Source organism: Grus americana, chromosome 7, assembly GCF_028858705.1.
Source record: "Grus americana isolate bGruAme1 chromosome 7, bGruAme1.mat, whole genome shotgun sequence".
Taxonomy (NCBI): Eukaryota; Metazoa; Chordata; class Aves; order Gruiformes; family Gruidae; genus Grus; species Grus americana.
The window spans coordinates 36,339,590-36,361,456 of NC_072858.1; the positions used below are offsets into that span (position 1 = coordinate 36,339,590).

Genomic DNA, 21,867 nt, shown 5'->3' on the forward strand with positions numbered 1-21,867 from the left:
GCTGCTGCGCGCTGCGCCGGGCGGGAGGGAGGCGGCGGTTGCTACTCCAAGATGGCGGACGAGGAGACTCCGCTCCTCCGTTCGCGCGACGGCGGCCCCGGCGGCGCGGCCGAGAGCGCCGAGCCCGCTCTGAAGCGCCAGCGCCTGGACTCGGAAGACGGCGGCTGCGGGCGGGGCGCGGCGTCTGCCCAACGCCCGGACCGGGGCGCGGGGCCGCCGCCCGCCGCCGCTCTGGCGGCGGAGCCGCCGGGCGAGGCGGCGGCCGTGACCGCCGACGGCGGCGGCCGGGCGGAGGAGGAGGACGAAGACACGGCGGCGGCGGTCTGGAGCGGCGCGGACAATAGGGCCGGGCTGCGGGGCCTGCCCCGGGAGGAGCCGCCTCCGCAGCCGCGGCAGCGGGGCCGGGGGGAGGGGGCGGAGGCGGTGCCCGGCGAAGACGCGGAGGAGGCGGCCATTGGCTGCAGGCGGGCGCAGTGTTCAAACGGGGCGGCCGAGGCGCCGGCCCTGCATCCCGGTGAGGACCCCATCCCTCCCCTCCTCCGCTCGGCCCGGCGGGACAGGCCGCGGGCCGCCCTCTCGCAGCCGGGAGGGGGCGGCCCGGCCGCGCAGTCCGCGTCGGGAGAAGGCGGCGGGCTTGGCTCCTCCCTGCGCGGCCGCTGGGGCCGGCTCCGCGCCGCCTCTCCCCGCGGGCGCCTCGCCGCGGCGGGCGCCCGGCTCTCCCGCCGAGCCGTAGCCCCGCGGGCCGCGTCGCTCACGGGGAGACTCCGTGGGGTCTGTGCCGGTCCCGGGGGCAGAGAGCGCCCCAACTGGCGGGTGCTCCCTGCGGGGGGGATCGCCGAACGCGCTGTGCGCCGTCCATCTCCTTAACCAGAGAGCGAATGCAAACTCGAGCCGCATCCGTTTTTCTAAACCTAATCCTATTTCTAATCAGTCCTCGTCAAAGCCTGTTGTTCCTTGTGCTGGGCTGTGTAGAAGGAGACCGACTTGGCTCTCATTTCTGAAAGCATTTATTTTGCTGTGTTGCTGACAACAAGTTATTAGAAATGAAAAATCATAAGCTCTGCTTTCTTTCCACAGTTTCTGCCATCATAAGTATTTTGTTTCTGTCTCTTGATAACTTGCACAGAAAGCACAGGAGCAGCAGTCTCGAACGATTCTTTAAATAACTTCCAGTTACAGTCTTGGTTAAGATTTCAGTGACCGTAGCGCAGAACTAAACTATAATCTTGTAAAAAGTTTCTTTGCAGATCATGTTTAAAGCATACTGTTTGGGCAGTATCAGTATGAAAGTACCCTGTATTGCATTACTGAAACAGGATTTGAGGGTGGGTTTTTTTTTTTCTTGTTCATTTTGGTTTTTAAGGTAATGCTTTGAAAAGACTTCTTAAAAGGTGTAAGAGACTGTATTCTGCCAGTAAAGTCTTGGCATTTTATCCCAGAATGCAGTTAAAGATGTTTTACCTTTAACTCCATAGTAAAACTCTACAGAAAATTTCTGCCTGTGCAAAAGCAGTCCAGAAGGGAAGAGAGCTGTACAATAAGCTTGGAGCAGCCTTGGTATTTAAAAACTTGATTGGAACGGCACAAGAACAAAGCTAATGATCTTGCATCAGGGCCTTATATGAAGCCGAGTTACTCAGATCCTCAGGCACGTTTTGCTGTGGATCACTAGGCTCTGGCAAGCGTTCCCTGTAGCCCTTTGAGGAATCAAATTAATACACAGGGACTGTTACAATTTAACCTGTTACTTCAGCCTGCTTGTATCTGTCACAGTGTTTCTTAAATGCAAGACAACATGACCCGTATATGAGGTCATACTGATTTTTGAGTCTTTATACAGTAGGCATAAAGGTTGTTTCAGTAAAACTTGTGCTTCACACTTAACTGATGTGTACTAATCAACTTTTTTCTTCTTCATAATGCTTTTTGCATAATATGTTCACTGACTTCATGCATAATGAGATGGAAGTGAAATGCTGTAAATACGTGAATTCATAATAGTGATGTCAGTGAGCACCTGTGGTCTGCAAAAGAACAAGACAGCAAGTACAAAAAGCAAATTTCTGTCCTCTACTTCTTTCCAGTTTAAACAGAATAAAGTATTTATGCCAACAAGGGAAAGAACAGGACAGCACAATCTCTGAATAAAATATGATGGTGTTTTGTGGTGTTCTTTATTTAAGAGTAAAGCGAAGTAACCTAGCTAAAATGTTGTAGGGGTTTATTCAAATAGAGATGGAAAACTATATTATAGTGATTCTTTGCTTTAGAAAGCATGACTGAAACTTGTTCTCCTTTGTTCATAGTCTTAAATTTTCAACAAATTAAGCTAGAGTTGCTGTGGCTATTTCTAATAAAGCCAATTAAAAAAGTTTAGTGTCTGCTCAGGTTAAAATTTAAGTTTCCCCTTAAATGTTAGCTTAGTAATGTGTGCTCCAAGACAAGTATCTTGTTCTTCTTTGGACTCCTTCATCTAGATACACGATGAAGTTAGATTGAGTTACTCTGGCTTACGGCCACGAGCTGAGCTGAAGTAACTATGTGGTACTCTAAGCCAAAGCCAGCTGCAGGGTAAAACAGATGAGATAAACTTAGTGAAGGTAGCACATTTTCTGTCATAACTGAAATATCATAAAAACGTGTATGTGGTCACCTATTGCAGCTCAGCTGCAAGACAACAGCCTAACACTTCTGTAACTTGGTTGTATCCCAACGTGTACTTGGGGGTTTCTTTTAAAATGGTGTGCTCTTAAAACCTAGTCAAAGATCAGTGACATGTTTTCATTTTACCCAATCTCTCAGCTGGATGAAGTGAGAATTGTAAGAGAAAGCAATTTTTAATTGTACTTTTAAAACATTTGGATTTTTTTTAAAGATACAAAATCCTTAATGCCTAGCACTTTATAGAATGAAAGTTTCAGTAAGGTTAACATCCATCCCACTAAAGCCCACTATTGACGCAGCAAATCCTGCAGTAAATCTACTGAAGGCTTGAAAACATACCTATAAACTCAACAAAAGTAGAAATTTTCTGTGTCAGTGACAAACCTGCCTATTTGTAATTCATTGTAAACAAAAGCATACAATGTTAGGTTTTGTGATATATTTAAATACATATCTGTGCCATTTGGCTCAAGTGTAACCCATCGTTGTTGTGCTGTCTTGCAGATAACTTCCTTTTTAGCGATGAAATCATAGCCAATGGTTTTCACTCCTGTGATAGCGATGAAGATGACAGAGCCTCACACGCAAGTTCTAGTGATTGGACCCCAAGACCACGTATAGGTAGAAGCCTATATAATGTTCTTAGATGCTGTTTGCCTTTGAACAGTTACTTAATTTTTCCCAATCTTTAAACAATTTCTTCTGTTGCAAAACAACTGGCAGTTACAACTTTTGAGCAGCTTAAGAGTTGTTGACTGTATTGTGTATGTTATTTAAGGAGTTTAAAAATTAACCTCTTTAAACTTGCTGTATTTTGATTAAAATTGTCAATGTCTTTTTTGTGTAGAAATCCTGCCGCGATCCATATTCAAAGCACACACACAGCCTCACTACATTGAACAGATTTATGGCACATTTCTAGCCTATTTACTCGGTATTAATTCTTTAAGGAACACAAAGATGATTCTTGTATGATTTTAGCCAGTCTGTTGGGCTCACTGTCCTAACTGTTACATCAGTTTGGGAATTATTAGTCTGCATATACATTGCATATTAGCAACAGACAGGTTAAGCATGGCAGTTATGAACTCAGTAGAAAGCTCTCATCTCGCACAGAGGCGAGATAACTGCTAAGGCCACTGGTGATTTGCATGGGACTGTGGCTTCCAGTGTGCAGCAGGGTTGGGGCTTGAGGTCTTTTGTCCTACACAGGTGCAATAATATCACAGCATTCATTTTGCTGGTATTGATAAGAATAGCAGCAAGAAAACACATCATGAGAACACGATATTCCACTTAAAATCTGCCCATATGTTGTATATCCCTCGTTACTTGATCACTCTTGGTACCTTTTCGGTAAATACATATAACAGTTGTTTTCTTTATATGTATTGTAACTACCCATAGTGATAGCTATTTGGGGCCTCTTAGTTTAGCTTCCTAAGATTTACCTATTTTTCTTTTACCAGCTCTAATCTTGAGTGTTTCTGGAAAGATTGCTTTGTTGGCTTTAGGAGGTCATGTCTGAAATCATTAGTGTTAGATGACCAAAACAACAACAAAAATCCACGGACTGGTGGGCCCTATTTGTTTCTTTATTTAGAGTGATGGTTTATAATGTGACTAGAAAGTATATATATGTTTGGTGTCTCTCCAACTTATTACTGTAAATACCTCATGAAATGTTGGAAAAATACAAATGAAGCCATAAAATGGAGATACATTGTGAAAATCTTGTTGCTAAATCAGTGCATCTCTAAGAGCCATCAAGTTTGCTATGAACTGGGATTTCTAGCTTGGCTAACTTTCTGTGAAATCCTTCATGGGTTAACATAAAATAATAATAAATAGGTAAAAACCTTAGCTATACTATCACTTCAGAAGTTAGACCAAAACATACAGGGGCTTTGGTGAACAAAGCATTAAATTGGATTAATAAAATTGTAGTTGCAAATAGCAAAAAATGGGATGATGATGATCTGAAATACTTGACTCAATGTTAAATATTTACATTTTTTTAATTTTCTTAGGTCCCTACACTTTTGTTCAGCAGCATCTCATGTTAGGTACAGACCCACGGACAATTCTGAAAGACCTGCTACCAGAAACAATCCCCCCACCTGAACTGGATGATATGACACTGTGGCAAATCGTTATAAACATTCTTTCAGAACCACCAAAAAGAAAAAAACGGAAAGATATTAATACTATTGATGATGCTGTGAAACTTTTACAAGAATGCAAAAAAATAATGGTCTTGACTGGAGCTGGGGTACGTATTGCTGCAATGACAGTGAGAGAATATATAGGTGGTTGGTTAAATACTTACCCGGTGCTTTACAGCACGCAGGTGATATGACCCTCATGGCGTTCATAATCAAACAGTTGTGCTAGATGGCAAGAGGACGCACAGCTGTCCGCTAGAACAATGTACACTGCAAGACTGGAGCTTAAATTGGAAATTACACGATCTCTCTTCTTATGAGAAAATATTCTTTAACATTTAAACTCTTAAACAGTTGTTGCATGCAAAATAGTTATAGAATAAGATCACATCTGCCTGTTCCAGAACGGTTTCTATCCTAGTCATTTCTTCATTTGAAACCAGAGGTAATGATTTTTTAAACAAAATGTCGGTGGATCTCTTGAAATACTTGATGGAGTTAGAGGGACTAAAATAATAGAACTCAAAAAAAAGAGAATTGGGGGGGGACTATAGGGAGAGTTTGATTAGATTTCGGTAGACTGAATTTTACTCTTAACACATGCCACTCTGTGATGGTAATAAGATTACTCACTGTTTGCCTAAAGAACATTTTTAAACTGTTGTACATTTGCAGCTTTATACCTATGTACCAGATCATGACACAAAAGTCAATCATTTTTTGCTTCTGTTGTTCATACACAGAGGGTACGACACCATTCAGAAACTATGAGTAATTCAAATCAGCTTGTTAGAAAAGCACTGCTCCTTCTATGACCCAATCCTGCTCTTTCTTTAATCACTATCACACACCTGTTTCTCCTCCTCTTCCCATAGTGTTTTGGAGTAGTCTCAGACAATAAATTTTGGTCTTTATTGACTGCTCCAACACTTTGATAAACAATGTTTGTTTATCATCATCAATAGTAAGACTCTATTCTGTTACTGCATTAGCATGTAAAAAAATAAGTCAACCACCTTGTCCAAGCCTAAGTTGACAGATCAATGAACAATGACTAGTCAAATTTAATGCAATGGTATTTGAAATTTTTGTTCACTTCTTACAAAACTTCCAGTAGTAAAAGTAAGTTCTGATGTCCTGTTACTGCCTGTACAGATTGTACTAAAGGGGTTTTTTGTCCAGTTGTCAAACTGTTTCTGTGCTGTTTCTCCTGCTTGTGATTTGGGAATTGTTATATTGGTCCAAAAAAAAAGAAAAGAAAAAGAAAAAAAAAAGAAAAAAAAATAAATTCAGAGAACCCAGACTGGTTTTGTTTTTAATGTCTCTGAGCACTGTGAGCATACAGAAATGTGGTTTCCCAAATAGTTTGTATCATAGCAACTCTTTATAGCCGAATATGTAGTTTTGCTTATTTCAGATTGCAAAAATATATTTCAGGTGTCTGTGTCTTGTGGAATACCTGACTTTAGATCAAGAGATGGCATCTATGCACGCCTTGCTGTAGACTTCCCAGACCTTCCAGATCCTCAAGCAATGTTTGATATAGAATACTTCAGAAAGGATCCCAGGCCATTTTTTAAGTTTGCAAAGGTATGGTTTTCCAACAGTTCTTATCTTGGTCAGTAAAGACAGATAACAATATTAAAATGCATAATTCAGATATAAAATTATTCTGTTAACAAAATGGTATCTTTGTTTATAAACAAGACAGAAAAATCTGTTAATGAATTTAATGAGAGACCTCATTCAGTGGCATAACAACTCTCCTTGGGCAGGTCTTTGCAACGTAGCAATTTTATACCTCAGTGTTACTTCAGTCATTGTATGCAACCACATAGTAGCCTTATTAGAAATAGCAGCATCCTCCCTTTTTTTTTAAGCTTATTTTTACTGTTCCTGTTATAAGTTCATTATATAAACAACCATTCTAAACAGTGCCTCTAATTTCAGGGATGATAAATAAAAACTTTTTTAGTTATTTGATCAAATCTCAATAATCTTAGCTGCTGTTACTCTCTCTGAAAACTGAAAGAACACGAGAAACTTTTGGCCAGCTCGTGAATAACGTGCAAAGCTACATTTGAATTTGATGTGCTGTGGCATGCTCTTCAATGTCATCCAATACACTCACATTTTATCACTGTATTTACAGTAAAGAGGACTAAAGCAGTTTCATGCACTAATAAGTTTGTTCTTGTTTCAGGCTTTGATATAGCCATCACAAGGATCTTTACATCTCAGAAAATTAAAGCCTTTTTGCAGGGACCCTGCTTAAAAGGGAGAACGCAGCAGGTTTTGGGAAGATGTCAGTGATGTTAAACAGTTTAACAAGCAGGGAGTACCTCTCCAAGACAAGAAGGAATTGTAGAATTGGTAGACATATGTAGAAACAAAAAAATAATTGCATTTAGTCTGGAATTTCCTCGGGACAAAAAAACCAAAACCAAAATATTGTAAGAATTACAACAGGACCAGTAAGACCTTGGGAAAATCAATCAGTACTAGTTGTGTTCACTCTTTCTTCCTTTTGCTCACAATTTGTGCTACTGCTCTGTTATGTTATAAAGATCGGAAAAGAAAAATCAATGCATTCTTCAGCTGCTTGGCTTTCTCTGAAAGCCTTCTATCCAAATACTAATATATTTTGATGCTCGTTAGTATACTCGGTTCCTTTTTTTTTTAATATTTAAAAAAAACCCAAAAAAACTAAAAAACCTCAAGCCCACAGCAAATGAAAAATCAACTTACTTGAAGCCTGTCTATACCAGAATAGTCCAAATCTAATTTGGCTGATACTTTTTTACTAAAATAGTTACTACTCCTCCTCCTTTTCTGTCCATCAGCTCAGTTAGAATATTGATTTCTTATTCCATGAAATCTTAAGTTCCTTTAATTCTAGGGGCAAAGAACGGCCAAATAAATTTGCAGAGCTCAGTGGCAGAATATATCTTCCTTCTTCAGACTAAGACATAAAAGCTGTTTGGACCACATGAATAGGTGATTATAATTGTGTAATAGCCTAGCCATAATCTAGGTAATAGCGCTATGAGCAACCATTGATCATTGCTGCAGTTTAACTGCAAAGACCCACGTAGCTTCAGCATTATGAGTAACAAAGTATTTTGGGGAAGAACAAATGCTTTCAAAAAGTCTTTTTTGTTTGTTTATAGATAGGCTATACGGTAGCTGAAGACAGAGCTGTCCCAAAGATGAATTTAACATTCACTGTTGTGCTAGAACTTTCGATTCAGCTTTAAGTATCTACTGGTAAAGGTCGGCAGCAGCCTCCTTCTTGCTAACTTTCTTTTGGCCAGCGACTCTTGTGCTTTTTCTGTAAAAAGGCCTCACTTTCCCAGGTGAGACTCCAGTCTGGTTGCTGGCAAGAGAGTGACTGGAGAGCGGTGGGTCTGGAATTAGAGTTCCTCCCCTAAAAAAGTGCTCCTCAGCAGCAGAGCGGTGCTGCTGCTGTCCTTGCCGCACAGCATCGAGGTACCACCCGGGGTGGTCAACTCTAGACCAAGGTTCCTAGCGTGACGCTGTTAGCTGGGTGCCCACATTTAATTTTTCCTTTTGGCAGGCTCCTTGTTCACTGTGAGCAAGCATCGAATTGTTCTACCAAAGTGCCTAATATTGCTCTTTAGATCTACCCACCTCCTCTACTTTGATCTCATGGAAAGGCAAAGCATCTGTCAGTCACAGTGGAACTGCTCTGCTAAGACATTTGGTTTTAACTCGATGACTGCTGTAACTGGCTACGTTGGCAAAGCTGCTCCAAGTACCACCTGTCTTCCCCTTTACATTCAATGCCATTCTGCCTTCTAGGAATGGCTGCTGATAGTGCTGAGGAGTAAAAACTGCTTATCCCAAACCAAAAATACCAGAATCCAAATTCCTCGTGAAATTTTTGTCGGACTGCAGTTAAACCATATGTTTCTAATAACAAATATTGAGGTTACTTGACGCTTACAAAGGAAAAAAAGCTTTCCTATTTCATAATCCTCAAAACCAAAAAAGATCTAAACCTTGCTTTTATGCTGTGTGAAGAAAAAAATACCAACTTGCATGGAACAATTCATCCTGATATGATCAGAAACTCAGCTGTTGAAAGAAGAGTTGGATCTGAGAGAAATGGCAAAATGCAAAGGGAGTGACAACGTTAACTGCTGACATAACTATTATTGATAATATTTAGCTCTGTGTGAATTGCTGCAGTTGGAATAAAGACATCATGTATCCATTTACACTTTCTAATGTGCTTCTGAATTCCCTAGGAAATCTATCCAGGACAGTTCCAGCCATCTCTCTGTCACAAGTTCATAGCTTTGATGGATAAAGAAGGAAAACTACTTCGCAACTATACTCAGAACATAGACACACTGGAACAGGTTGCAGGAATCCAAAGGATAATACAGTGTCATGGTCAGTGGTTTTAGTTTCACTTATTTTATGTGTAGGAATTATTTTTACTTTGCTATTAGAATTAATTTTTTTTCTTGAATTGGTATCTCTTGGCAACAAATATTCAGTTTTTTAAGTTTAATTATTTTTTTTTTTAGGTAGCTTAAGTATTTAAATCAGAAGTGTTTCAAGTGGAAATACTTTCAGAAATTAGGCTTGATAAATAATGGGCTTTGTGTATCAGTGAAGATCCACACCCTGTTCGTGCAGGCTTAGACTTTAACTTTTAAAATTTATTTGGTGCTTTTTTATATTAATGTATGAGAATACAGTGTGGAAATCAGTCTTTTCATAGGTCCCTCTCACTGTCTGTCAATGAAATGCAGTTTGGCTGTTACCTGATTCTTTATTTAGGTTATATTCCATTGAAATCTTAAAATATCCTGATACTCCAGTGACTTTATCTCGTATATAAAGTATTGTGTATTAATCACCAGTTCAGCTGAACTGAAGATCATCTGGTTACACATTCAGCATTGTGCACATTCTGTAATTGTGATACAAAATTAAGGGGAATCTCTGAATTAATTACTTGATACACTTTCCATTTCCAAGGACTTGCAAATGTCAAGCTAAAAGTCCAACAATTCATTTTTAAGGAAAGGACACAGAAAGGGAGTTCTTAAAGGCATGTCTGGATCATTTAGTAGACTTCTGGCAAATAATTTGCTTAAAAGCCTTGTTGGCATCTTCGTAAGACCTGTCTGTCCAATTCCACCTTTTCCAGGGACAAAACCCACTTGGTTTCCTTAGCTACAAAGCTTAGCTCAGTGCTAAGCAGATTCATTAACTTTCTTTTTTTCAGGCAGAGCAAACATGGTGCTCTCACAGTGACCAAACAGCACACAGGAGAATCCTGCCTGTCAAATAACCCAAATCTAGTGCTGGTTTCCATTTGTACTTAGTGTGTCATGCATTTTTTTTTTTTGGTCATCGTTCCGTATGAGGTATTTCTCATGAACTACTTATGTGGTTGTGGTTTTGCACATCACTGCCACATTCAAGCTTCCCATTTTTTCAGTTGCACACTACAGTACCTAGATTTCAGGCCATCTTTAGAGCATGTCCTGTATAAGTTGACTTTAAATTAGAAAGATTCTTTAAAAACATGCTATGGATTTTGAGGCCTTCAGAAATTAGCAAAGGTTGTTTTAAGCATATCAGGCTTCATCTGATACACAGTTATGCTGCTCTTTAACAAATGCTGCTCTTTAACAAATGCTGGTTGATTAATGGTAGTGGCTAAAGAGAAACTGAAACTCCGTTATGCAAGGGTCCGTACTGCTGTATTTATTCTTACCTTTCTTGTCTAGCTGAGGCAACGGCAAGTTAATCATGAGTGTGCCAAACAACAAGGAACCTTGTAATGATTTGGGGAGTTCATATGGGAACTTTTGACCTGCAGTAAAGTTGCTGCTATGAAAACTACAGTATCTTAGATGCATTTTCTGAATTGAAAACAGCTATTACATTCAACTGACATGTCTGCGATTAGATCTTATTCCTTGCCATGCTGTAGCTGAATGATCAGAGGCAGTGGCCTGCTGGCTACACATGACTTGGGCATGGGGCAGCATCACTTCTTGATCAAGTCCTCCTGACAGTGAAAAATAACTCATATAATAGAGTTGCAAGCAGGTAGCAACAGATGCCTCAGGCAGGGTTAGGTCTGCTACCCTGATAGACATGCCCCTAACACACTGTATAAATGCCTCGATTATTACTGTAAACAAATTATAATGAGCAAATAACTGTCATACTTCCTCTAGTCTTTGGAATCCCTCAAGTTTTGGAGCTGCAATGCTGAGCAAGTGTTTCAGAAGCCGTGCGCTTTCCATGCCAGCAGCGATTAGCAGACCTAAACTGACAGTTGTTCATAAATTATCTGCTCCAAGTTTTTCTGTGCTTTCACTCTCTTTGTCTCACCCAGATACAATATCCCCTAAGAATATTTTGATGTTGCACTTAACCCCAGAATCTCTTCATTTAGCAGCGTTTTGGTTGGCTGCTGTGCATAGGTTATGAGCAGGAAACATCCTTGGTTTGGGTGGCTTAAAATACCACTCCAGACAAAGTTTTGGTACCAGAGGTTTTGAGCTGTTCCTAGTGTCTGCAAAGCTTTCAACATCTTAATGGTTACCTTTCTAAAAGTTTCCTTTTGAAGAGAGACTTTTGTATCCCCTGTACAGTACTCAGTCACAGGGCTTTCTTACTGCCTTCATATCACCATTAGAAATTAGAGAGCTCCAGACTTTTACTGTACAGGTGACACATTCCAGTGCAGGATCAAAGATCCACAATGTTTTTTGGGTTTGTGTTTGTTTGGTTTTTTTAACACTTGTTTCATGATTAGGAGAAAATCTCAATTTTTCTACTTTATTCTTAAGCATTCTGTCAACTTCTGGCATTATTCCTTCCAGAGATAAAAGGCCTCGTAGGCTTATTTTTCCTGGACATGTGCAAACCAAAAGGGCAGTCTAGTTTGCGACAGTGACGTCACACTGTGTATTAGACCTTTAGACTGATACAGACATGAGTGCTCTACCAGGTGCTTGGGCATCACCTTCAGCTGCTCCAGAAACAGGCCAGTTAGAGCTACCAAGTAGCTGCATGGAGCAACAAACTTAACACTGTCTTGCCAAATAATAAACACAGTAGCCAAGCTGAATACCAAGTTCAGAGCAGTTCAATTTGAACAATATAGCTGTAACTTCTCACTTCTGCTGAAAGGAACAGTATTGCTATTTAGTTGCCTATAGTGAAGTCTTTACTAATGCATTTTCTTAGTTACTTTGCCCTACAGTTTCTTGAGTTCTGGTGGGTTCATGCTCTGGTGCTGCTGTTTGCAGAGCTGGCGACACTACTGTTAGTAGTGTGAAGAGCAAAAGGGAAGGTTCTGTTCTCCCCACCTTGTGTATGCTTGCACAGGTTAGGGGAACGAGAGGACACAATATGATTTGTGTTGACATGCATGTGGTATATCACTACTCCTACAACAAGATTTCTGCTGACTAACATCTGGAAGAACTACTTTTAGTACTACAAGTATCTTCTCTTAATTTTACATTACTGTTTAATGACTGATTTTCATAGCACTGCAACATAACAGCCTTTGTGTCCAAACAAAGTCTTTGTGGGCAAAAAGAACAAATCTGAATGACTGAAAATCCTTATTTCTACCATACGGGTTTTTCCCCTCAGGTTCCTTTGCAACAGCTTCCTGCCTGATCTGTAAATACAAAGTTGATTGTGAAGTTGTTCGAGGAGATATTTTCAATCAGGTAAAAAAATTTACTTTAACTCACTGCAGCTTTCTAATAAGTAATTCTCTCTCTCAAAAACAAACCCCAACCAAACTAACAAAAAACCCCAAACCACCACACTTGGATCTGCTTTTAAAGGCTACATTTCTTTGCATGTAATTCATAAAAGTGCCTATCTGTATTTAGCATTTCCTCCAGTATACAAAAGTATAATCAAATACTACGCAGCAGAAATTAGGTCATGGGAAAAAGCTGAACAAAACTATGAGAGTCCATTTTTTATGGCACCTCCGAGAAAAGTAGAGGTTAAAAGGGTTAGTAGAAAGTTGAATTTATACCTGGTTTATGTTAGTGTGAACTCACAGTCACGCTGAGAAAGCATTCTTAGCTATTTGTAACATTGGTTGCTCTTTGAGCATTTACCTACGTTAAAAACATGTTTAAATGGTAGATGATGCATGGAGAAACTGCTAACTACAGAGCAGCCTCTGAGCAAGGAAGAGGATCGAATGAGATGCCAGATGTTGCTTCCTAGGACTTCTGAACTATTCTGTGTTCCCAAGTCCCCTCACCTGGGTGTGAAGTGCCCCAGGGCCAAGGCAGGAGTTAGTTCTGTCAGAGCAGCTGAACCTTTGGCTTGGCCAGAGCCTTTTTGCTCTTTTTCCCCTTCTTTTGAAGGAACAGAGATGACAATTCTCTGATCAAAAAGATCTAGTTTATACAAATGGAAGGGGACTCTTTTTCTGCAGGCTCATGGTGTTTTGCTTAGAGTCCACAGTTGCAACTTTAGATGAGAAACATGGGCTGTAAATCTTTCAGGTATTATATTTGAAATGGAACTCAATGAAAGCCTGTCAGAAGAGATGTTTGAGGTAAAGCTTTAAGAGTCTCGTAACCCTGAAACTTTTTAACACTGAAATATTGAATGTGAAATCTGGTTTACTTTGCTAACAGGAATATTATTATTTTTTAGAACTTTTTATCTTACAGATGTTTGCTGCTCCTTTACCTTCAAAGCCAGCTGGTTGGAGTTTAGGTTTTCTTCCTTCTAAACAACCTTCCTAAGCATGTTGTAATTTTCTGGTTTGATTGTTAGTGGTCAGGACTCCTTTTCTAACACCACTTTATGTATGCTTATATGCCAAACCAAACTTCTGCCCCGATGGCCCATCCCTGCTGGTGGTCAGTAACGAAGCGTGGGGAAGTGGAGAGAAGCGGCCTGTATCAGTACAACTGCATAACGAGAACAAAGAGGGTTCTTACACATGAGATGAGACCGATGGAACTTTTTACACTCAATCTCTCAGCACTAATCTTACAGTACTATTGCCAGGTGTATCTTTCCAGGGCAGGCCCTAGTTGTAATGCTGAATTATTTTCATAATGCAAAATAAATATGGTTATGGGCAAATATAATTTCACACAAGAAGAAATAGAGCTATTGAAAGAAAACATAGCCTTCCTCCTTTATGCCTGGAAAAAAAAAAAATCGTTCTGTTTGCCATCATTCTCTTTATTCCGTAGCTTGCATTTCCCAAACCAGCGCTATGCAGTTCCTTTGTCTCTTGCCTCTCTAGAATATATAATTTGGTTCCTTAGATATCACAAGAAACCTTTTCCGTACTTCTGAAACAAAACACTGTCCATTTCAACAGCTTTGTTCTCTAACAAGACCCCCTTCACAAAAATGGTTCTGGCACCTGGGTCCCAAGAGATGGTGCAGTTTCTGGTCTCTGCTGTCCTCCTTTATTTGAAAGTTCAGTTACACATGGCGCCAGGTCCTTAGTTTTCCCTAAAAATACTACCTTTCCTTTGCTCTCACAGTCACCAGTGCTTCAGCATCTTTCTGCCAGGATTTCCTTTCAACATATTATGTATAGACTGAGAATTGAGATCATCTGTTTAGAAGACTACCAATTTCTTGTTGCTGCTCTTCATTCTTTTGCCAATTCAAAGATAACATGCTAGTTTCCTGTAGCGTGATTCTTCCTCTTTGTTGCTGTACACAGCCATCCTTCTGGATGAGAAGCAGCAGCAGTTATAAATCACACAGAACTTCTGAATAAAACAATTGTCAGTCACTTCCAAAAATAGCGCTTTTAGTTTGCTTTTAACTGTTTTAGGCAGCTTCAAGAAATAGTGAAAGGGTCTCAGATTTAGGAAGTAAAGGCCCAAGAAATGGAAAACATGCGCCAGTTCTTGGATATTCTTAAGCCAACGTAATCTTTACTAATCTTTTTTTTTTTTTGATATATGGATAACATCAGCAGTCAATGAGAAATTCCATTTCTCTTTCATTAGACAAACACATCAGCAGAGGTGGTGGGGTTCTGGGGGAGTGCTGCTTCTGGAGGGAAAGAGGACCCTAGGCAATCAAGTGGCCAATTATCTAGCTTTAACTTCTCGGTATCAATTTCAGCTCTTGGAATAGATCCTCCCCCTTACTGACGACCTTTCTGAGGATTAGCAGACAAGCTGGTGAGTAGCGTAGTGTTGAAACACATTTATGGGCCCATTACAGTGACTCAGATGATTTGGATAGGGACATCAGTTGCTCTACAGAGATACATTAAGTCACAAGTCATTGGACTTCCTGTGAGAAATGATGGAAACAGAGTTAATACTACTTGGTCTCTTTAAATCAAAAGTTAGAGGTCTTCATTTCGTCTTCCTCCTAATACAGAGCAAATTATTTTCCCTTCTTAAGCTTCCAACTGAAAGTGCAAAGGCATCACTAACATCAACAGAAGAGACAGCAGATTAAAAAGCTTCAGAAAAGTTTAAGCTCTTTGTGTGTTACAAGCTCTAATATGTAAAGATCTGAGGTAAAAGTTCAAGATTCATTCTACCCATCTGCTCCTTTAGTTGGTTTCCCTTTAGCATGGGGTTAGTAGACCTCTTTAGCTTGGCTACATGGTGAGGGTTTCCTCCATACCACTTCTTAATTCTTATGCCATATTGCTTCTTGCGCATCCCTCCCACAAGGTTTTCTTCAAAGAAGGATTGGATTCTTTGTTCAGAACTAGAGCAAGGCCTTTTACTTGTGATGTTTTCTCATTTGGAAGGCATTGTCTTTTGTCCTACTGCAGGCATCCATAAACTAGTTCTTTGATTTAAACTTTACAAATTCTGTATTATTTTTTCTGCATGTTCTCTGTACAAGAGGGAGTTGTTACGCATTTAAATGTCGGTTTTCATATATTTTCCTATTACAATAGGCAATATACATCTCTTTCCACAGCAGTAATTTGCTTGTGATGACTGCTATAGGATTGCAGCTACATTCAGCTCCTTAGATTTATTGTGGGGTATTGTATTTTAACACTACAGCTGAGAAGACTTGAACTATTTGGAAAAAAATTGCTCAGTAGTAATTGAAATATTGTCTGTACATCTATTGCTCACCTGTTTGCAAAGTCTTAAGATAGGAAAGAGTTGAAAGAGGTCCCAAAGATCATAAAATAGTCTGGTTTCAGGAGGAAAGGGAGCCTACTTCTCCACAAACATAACTCTCATCCACTTTTTTAAGTGAACAAGGATTCTGCTCTGTTTTTGGAGGAATTGGAAGAATTTAAAATGGAGACCAAGCAAAAGTTCTTTCCTATGGTCTTGTCCTGGATGCTTTTTGCTAGCCACCTGCTACAGTGCTGTGTTGTTTTCTGCGCATAACACACATACCCTTTTGAAGGAGAGGAGAAAGTAGAGAGGTAAAGCTCTACAATACACTCCCCGATTGGGAAGAGGTTTATATCAGATCCTATAGTGGCAACTGACAGGGAAATCTAAGTTTTTGCTCCGATTAAACCAAGAAAAATAGGAGGTAATTACTCATTGGCACTTGAGCACGACTGCTGGACTTTGGCATAGTTGTCAGACAAGAACCATGGTGTAGATCTGCATGGTTTCTCCCTTTTGACTTAAGAGGACTCCCTCTTTATTCCTGCTGTAGTTTTATTTCTGCGTGCAGTTGCTGCAGGCTAGAGCAAGGAATGTACTTGCCTGTATAGCCACAGAAAAATGAAACAAGGAAATATCACTGAAACTTCCTTGTCTTTTGCCAAAGTCAGTCACCGTGAATTGCTAAAATCTGACATTTTCAAGGGTGCAGCCTTGAATTGTAGTAACAGAAGCTGTTCTAATGCAGGTTGTACCCAGGTGTCCCAGATGTCCACCTGATGAACCACTTGCTATCATGAAGCCAGACATAGTGTTCTTTGGAGAGAACTTACCTGAGCAGTTCCATCGTGCCATGAAGTATGACAAAAATGAAGTTGATCTCCTTATTGTCATTGGGTCTTCACTGAAAGTAAGACCAGTAGCATTGATTCCAAGTAAGTGACTATCTCTGGTAATATTTTCTTCCAAAAATTTGGATCAAAACTTAAATTCTCAGTAAAGAGCTCCAAGAAATGCTTTTGGTTTGATTCATTGAAAGAACTAGATTAAGCCTCTAGTTTTCTAAGATGAAACCTGATTGCCTGTGTATAGCCAAAATGCAAAATAGAGAAAGTAACAAATTCTAAGTGCTTTTTCCACATTCCAGTCAGATCTCACGGTAATGAAATGATAATCTGAAAAACTACTCTCCTGAAAACTTGAATGACTTTGTCCTGAGATTCAATTCATTTCTCCCCCTGCTTGCGATACACTTTCAGAGTTACCTGAAAGATTTAGAAAGGAATCGCCTTTAAAGAGATAAATATAGGATCAGAAAAATCAGATCAAGTACATCAGGTGTCTGAGTTGTAGCTTATTTTAAAGTCAGTACTTAATACTAAATGCTACACAGTGTGCACTGTACCTATATTTTTTTATATATATATGTAAAGCCTAGAACTGGATTTCATGACTTGGTTACCTGATCAATCAATGCTAGGTTACCAGACTGTAGGATTTGGAAGCCTAAATGTCAGAAATGGGTCGACGAACCTTGTACAGTGTGGATTGTACTGGGAAGTATTTTGAACTAATTAAGGGGATGTCATTTACCAGCAATATATTCTTCATGTGAGCTTAAGTATGTAAAATAAATGCACAAAATCAATGCAATTCTTCTAAAAGGTTATAGTACCCATTTTAAAAACCTTTTTAACACTTAACCAAACATTGCTGTGGTCACTATTTCTGTGCACGTGTTTCTCAGTGATGGAGTAGAGGAACTGTAAAAAAATGGGAGGAAAAAAAATCTAGATAGGCTGCAGTAGGCATAGCACCTCAAACTACTGTTGTTATATCTGAGATTTGCTTGTCTTCTTCCTGATCTGTCTGATTTGGTCTTGTTGCAAGTGAATGTATGAAGGGAGGTCTGAGGAGTTAAACTAAGTAGGTTTCTGCTGACAGTGAAACTGAACTGACTACCTTGAAATTCTCTTCTCTAAATATAGGTTCCATCCCCCATGAAGTGCCTCAGATCTTAATTAATAGGGAACCTTTGCCTCATCTACACTTTGACGTGGAGCTTCTTGGAGACTGTGATGTTATTATTAATGAATTATGTCAAAGGCTAGGTAGTGAATATACAAAACTTTGCTACAACTCAGTAAAACTTTCAGAAATAACAGAAAAGCCTCCACGAATGCACAAGGAGCTCGAAATGCACTCAGCCGAGCTACCGCCTACACCTTTAAACATTTCAGAAGACTCTAGTTCACCAGAAAGAATGACTCCACCAGATACTTCTGTGGTGTCTTCAGAACACCCAGCTGAATGTAAGGTAGAAAACTGTGATCCTGCCTCAGAAACTAAAGGGACCTGCACAGAGGAGAAGCTTCAGGACACACAGACATCGTCAGAAAGCCCTGAAAATCCTCCTAGTGAATTAATGAACTCTGAAACAATGAAGGAAAATGGATCGAACAATGGAGAAAATAAAGAAAAAAATGAAATATTGAAGAAGTGCTGGGTAAACAGATCTGCAAAAGAACAGATTAGCAAAAGGCTGGATGGTAAGTGTTAACTTATTTCAGTATTTTGCATTTTTTGGCCGAGATGTTTATTCTAGACTTACTTTAAGGCAATAAATAAGTTACTCTTGAGGGAATCAGTGGGCTTTGGTGGTTATTTTTGTTCAGACAAGTCTACAGAACTCATCACTGTATCATTTCTTTCTTTTGATGAAGATGATAGGACATTTTTTTGTAATTCATAATAGGCTTTATAATCAGTGATTACATACTCCCTAAAAAGATCAAAGTTTAGGAGGCTGAAGGTACATATCAAAAAATAAATCCATTTCTAACATTTTCAAGTGCATTTTCAGAAAAAAATAGTTTGATCCTTGGGTGTTAAGAAGCTGGTTACACTGGGCCATAGTTTAGTATGGCAGCCATCCCGTAGAGCTGACTGCTGAAGTCACGACAGGAGGTGAAAAGCAAATCTCACAGCTGGGGCCAGGCACATTTTGAAGGAAACTTTAGACTTTCCAAGGAAGCCTTCCAGTACGTAGGCTCTTAACTGATGTCACGTGTTAGCACCCTAGAAAGTCAGTGTGGATGAAGAACCAGGTATTAAATTGCAACTTGCTAAAGCAAAGGCTGGTTTTAAACTTTGTCAAGTAGTCCGTGCAGTGGGTTCCAGTTCCGTTCCAAATAATGGGGGATCTAGCTGTGACTACGTCTACCAGTGACAAAAGCTGCTCAACAGTAAAGTTTAAATGTTCGTTTGTGTCAAAGGGGAGAAGGAACCGAGCTTTCCAGGGAAGCATTTGTTATGTACTGTTCCCAACCAAATGGGTTTCTAATGTAACCCCATTTGTCAGTTAAGTTTCACTGTGGAAAATACATACATGCAGGTACCTTCTAACCAGAAGTCTGCAAGATCTTTTATGAATAATTTATTTTAGCCTTTTATTGACTTTTATAATTCTGTTTCAGGTACTCAGTATCTATTTTTACCACCAAATCGCTATATTTTCCACGGTGCTGAGGTATACTCAGATTCTGAAGATGATATCATATCTTCTAGCTCTTGCGGGAGCAGTAGCGAAAGCGGTTCGTGCCGTAGTCAGAGCTTAGATGTGGAGGATGAGAGCGAGATCGAAGAGTTTTACAATGGCATAGAGGATGAGGATGCTCCCGAAAGGGAAGAAGAACCAGTATTCGGGGAAGACGGAGTTGAACAAGATGAATCAGCAGCTGATGAATCAGCCGATACAAATGAAGCTGCAGGGACTGATCATCCAAGCAACAAGCTGTAGAGTGATCACTGACTGGTTACAGGAACTTCCCACCAGCATTAGGAGCTTTGGCATGTCAGAATGAATGTTTACGTCTGAATTTAGAGCAACAAAACCGTAAGGATGTAGTGTTTCTAAACAACTAAAAACAGATTTTCATGCTTAGTTTTTTACCTTTTTCAATAAAATTCTATTACTGCGCACTCAACACTAACTCATCTTTTTTTTTTTTTTTTAAGGTACTAAGAATATCTAAACAGTTGTCACTATGTTCACTTTTAAGTTCATCTGTCTGATCAGGCATCCATGTATATAATCGTATTTTTGCTTAATGAATTTCAGCTTATATTATTTTTAAACAGTTTTGAAAAAGCCATTGGAATGTTAAACTAATATAAAGGGAACAGCTAATTTAGACCAAAGAATGGTATTTTCACACCTCTTGCTTTGTAACAGTTTAGTTTATTTAAAACCTTCTTACGCTTCTGCTAAACCTTTCATTCTCGCCTAGACTGTCATTAAACACTGGCATTTTCTAAGACCTATTGTGGCAGCTAATTTTTTGCTTTAACAGTTACTTTGTATGTTTGAGACATACTTAAATGTGAGTAGATAGTTGAACGGAAACAAGACAGCGAGCACTTGAGAAATACAATGTTTTTTAGGCTGATCACGAAGTGCTGTGAAAATGCTTGGGTTACCGAGTTTAACGATTCCCGTGGACATGAAGTGATGTTGACATTGGCTCCTCAGTGATTATAATAGTGGCATTTTAAACAAAATGGATCCCCCATGGTGGAAGTTTTTCACATCATATACAAAAGTCAAATATAGCGCAGCTTGCATTAAAAATAGCATTTGATAAATTGCCAAGGCTCTAATGCAGAAGCTAGGCTGAGTTCAGAATAGCATTTCTACCAGCATGTGAGAGACTGCAAAAAACCCCAAGCTCTTCCTCTGCTCTTCCTTTGTACTTACTAATGCAACAAAACCAGGAGAACCTAACTCAGATATGGAGAGCCTCTGCTTACACTGCTGAGTGGATAAAACACAGCTTAATAACCTAACCTGGAAGCACGCTGTTTTGAGGTCATGTCTTGGGTTGGGAAAATCATTTCCCACCTGCCAGCTCCACCTTGCATAGTGAAAGCAAAGCAACTACTCAAATTATTACATTGTATATTCGAGCGCTAGGCTGCCTTAAAACTGGATGTTGCAAACTTCCAAGTGCAGATTGTTTCCAAGCCTTTAGAACTATTTTGTAAAATTGCACAGTGCAGTAGTAAGTGAAACACCATTTTTCTATAAACCACTTTTTCAACATTGGCCCAAATGAACTCTACGATGTAGATTATTCATATACTTTGCTTTAATATTTATTACATTTTGGAAGATGTATAGTAGCTGTTCTTGGAACATAAGATACATCAGTGAAGAAATACTGAAGAACAGCCTCCTGTATTCATCAGAAAATGTTGGCATGTTGTCTCATTGTCCAAATTTAATACAGCTCTTATTTGGCTACACTAAAGAATGCAATATGTTTAGTTTTCACTTGCATGTCACAATGTATTAGTTTGTGCTATAGGAGATATTTTAAATTGAAATACTTTGTTTTAAATTATTTTTACAGTGAGGATTGTTTTCTGCTCTTTTATATTGTATATAGTGTCTTTTATGTAATCTACTGGCATATGTTTTGTAGAAGACTGTTTAAAATGACTGGCTATCTTCCTGCAACTTTTGAAATACAAAACCAGTGTTTTATACTCATATACTCTGTTCTAAAGTCTATTAAAATTGTCATTTGATTTCTGGTTTCTGTTAATTTCTAGTTACATCTTAAAAACTTAACAAAAGATGACCTACAAAGTCGAGGTATACCCTAGCTAATGTAAGGCATTATACAGTAAATCACTTTTTCCACCTGCCCCTTGGGGTGGGGGGGAAGCCTCAATGAAGCCAGTCTGCCCTGTCTTTGGTAAAAGGCCCTGTGAAACCACAATGCAATGGTGTCCCTCAGAAAACTGCATTTCTCCTCCCAAACCATACGTTAACTTTAGATATATTTGCTGAACAAGAATGTTTATTTCTGCTGGTATACCAGTCCCTTGCAGCTCCACCACCCTTCCTAGCCCAAAGC

The 21,867-nt window shown here is 39.6% G+C and overlaps 1 protein-coding gene across 1 annotated transcript; it reads left to right on the top strand.

Moving 5' to 3' along the window:
• On the top strand, positions 1-21,536 carry SIRT1 (sirtuin 1). The gene is made up of 9 exons (XM_054832093.1): positions 1-514; positions 3,169-3,285; positions 4,695-4,936; positions 6,267-6,419; positions 9,101-9,248; positions 12,489-12,568; positions 16,695-16,881; positions 17,935-18,495; positions 19,423-21,536. Exons 1-9 carry the CDS (start codon positions 52-54, stop codon positions 19,743-19,745), a joined length of 2,274 nt encoding a protein of 757 aa, XP_054688068.1. The 5' UTR covers positions 1-51; the 3' UTR covers positions 19,746-21,536.
• Positions 21,537-21,867: the final 331 nt, after the last annotated feature.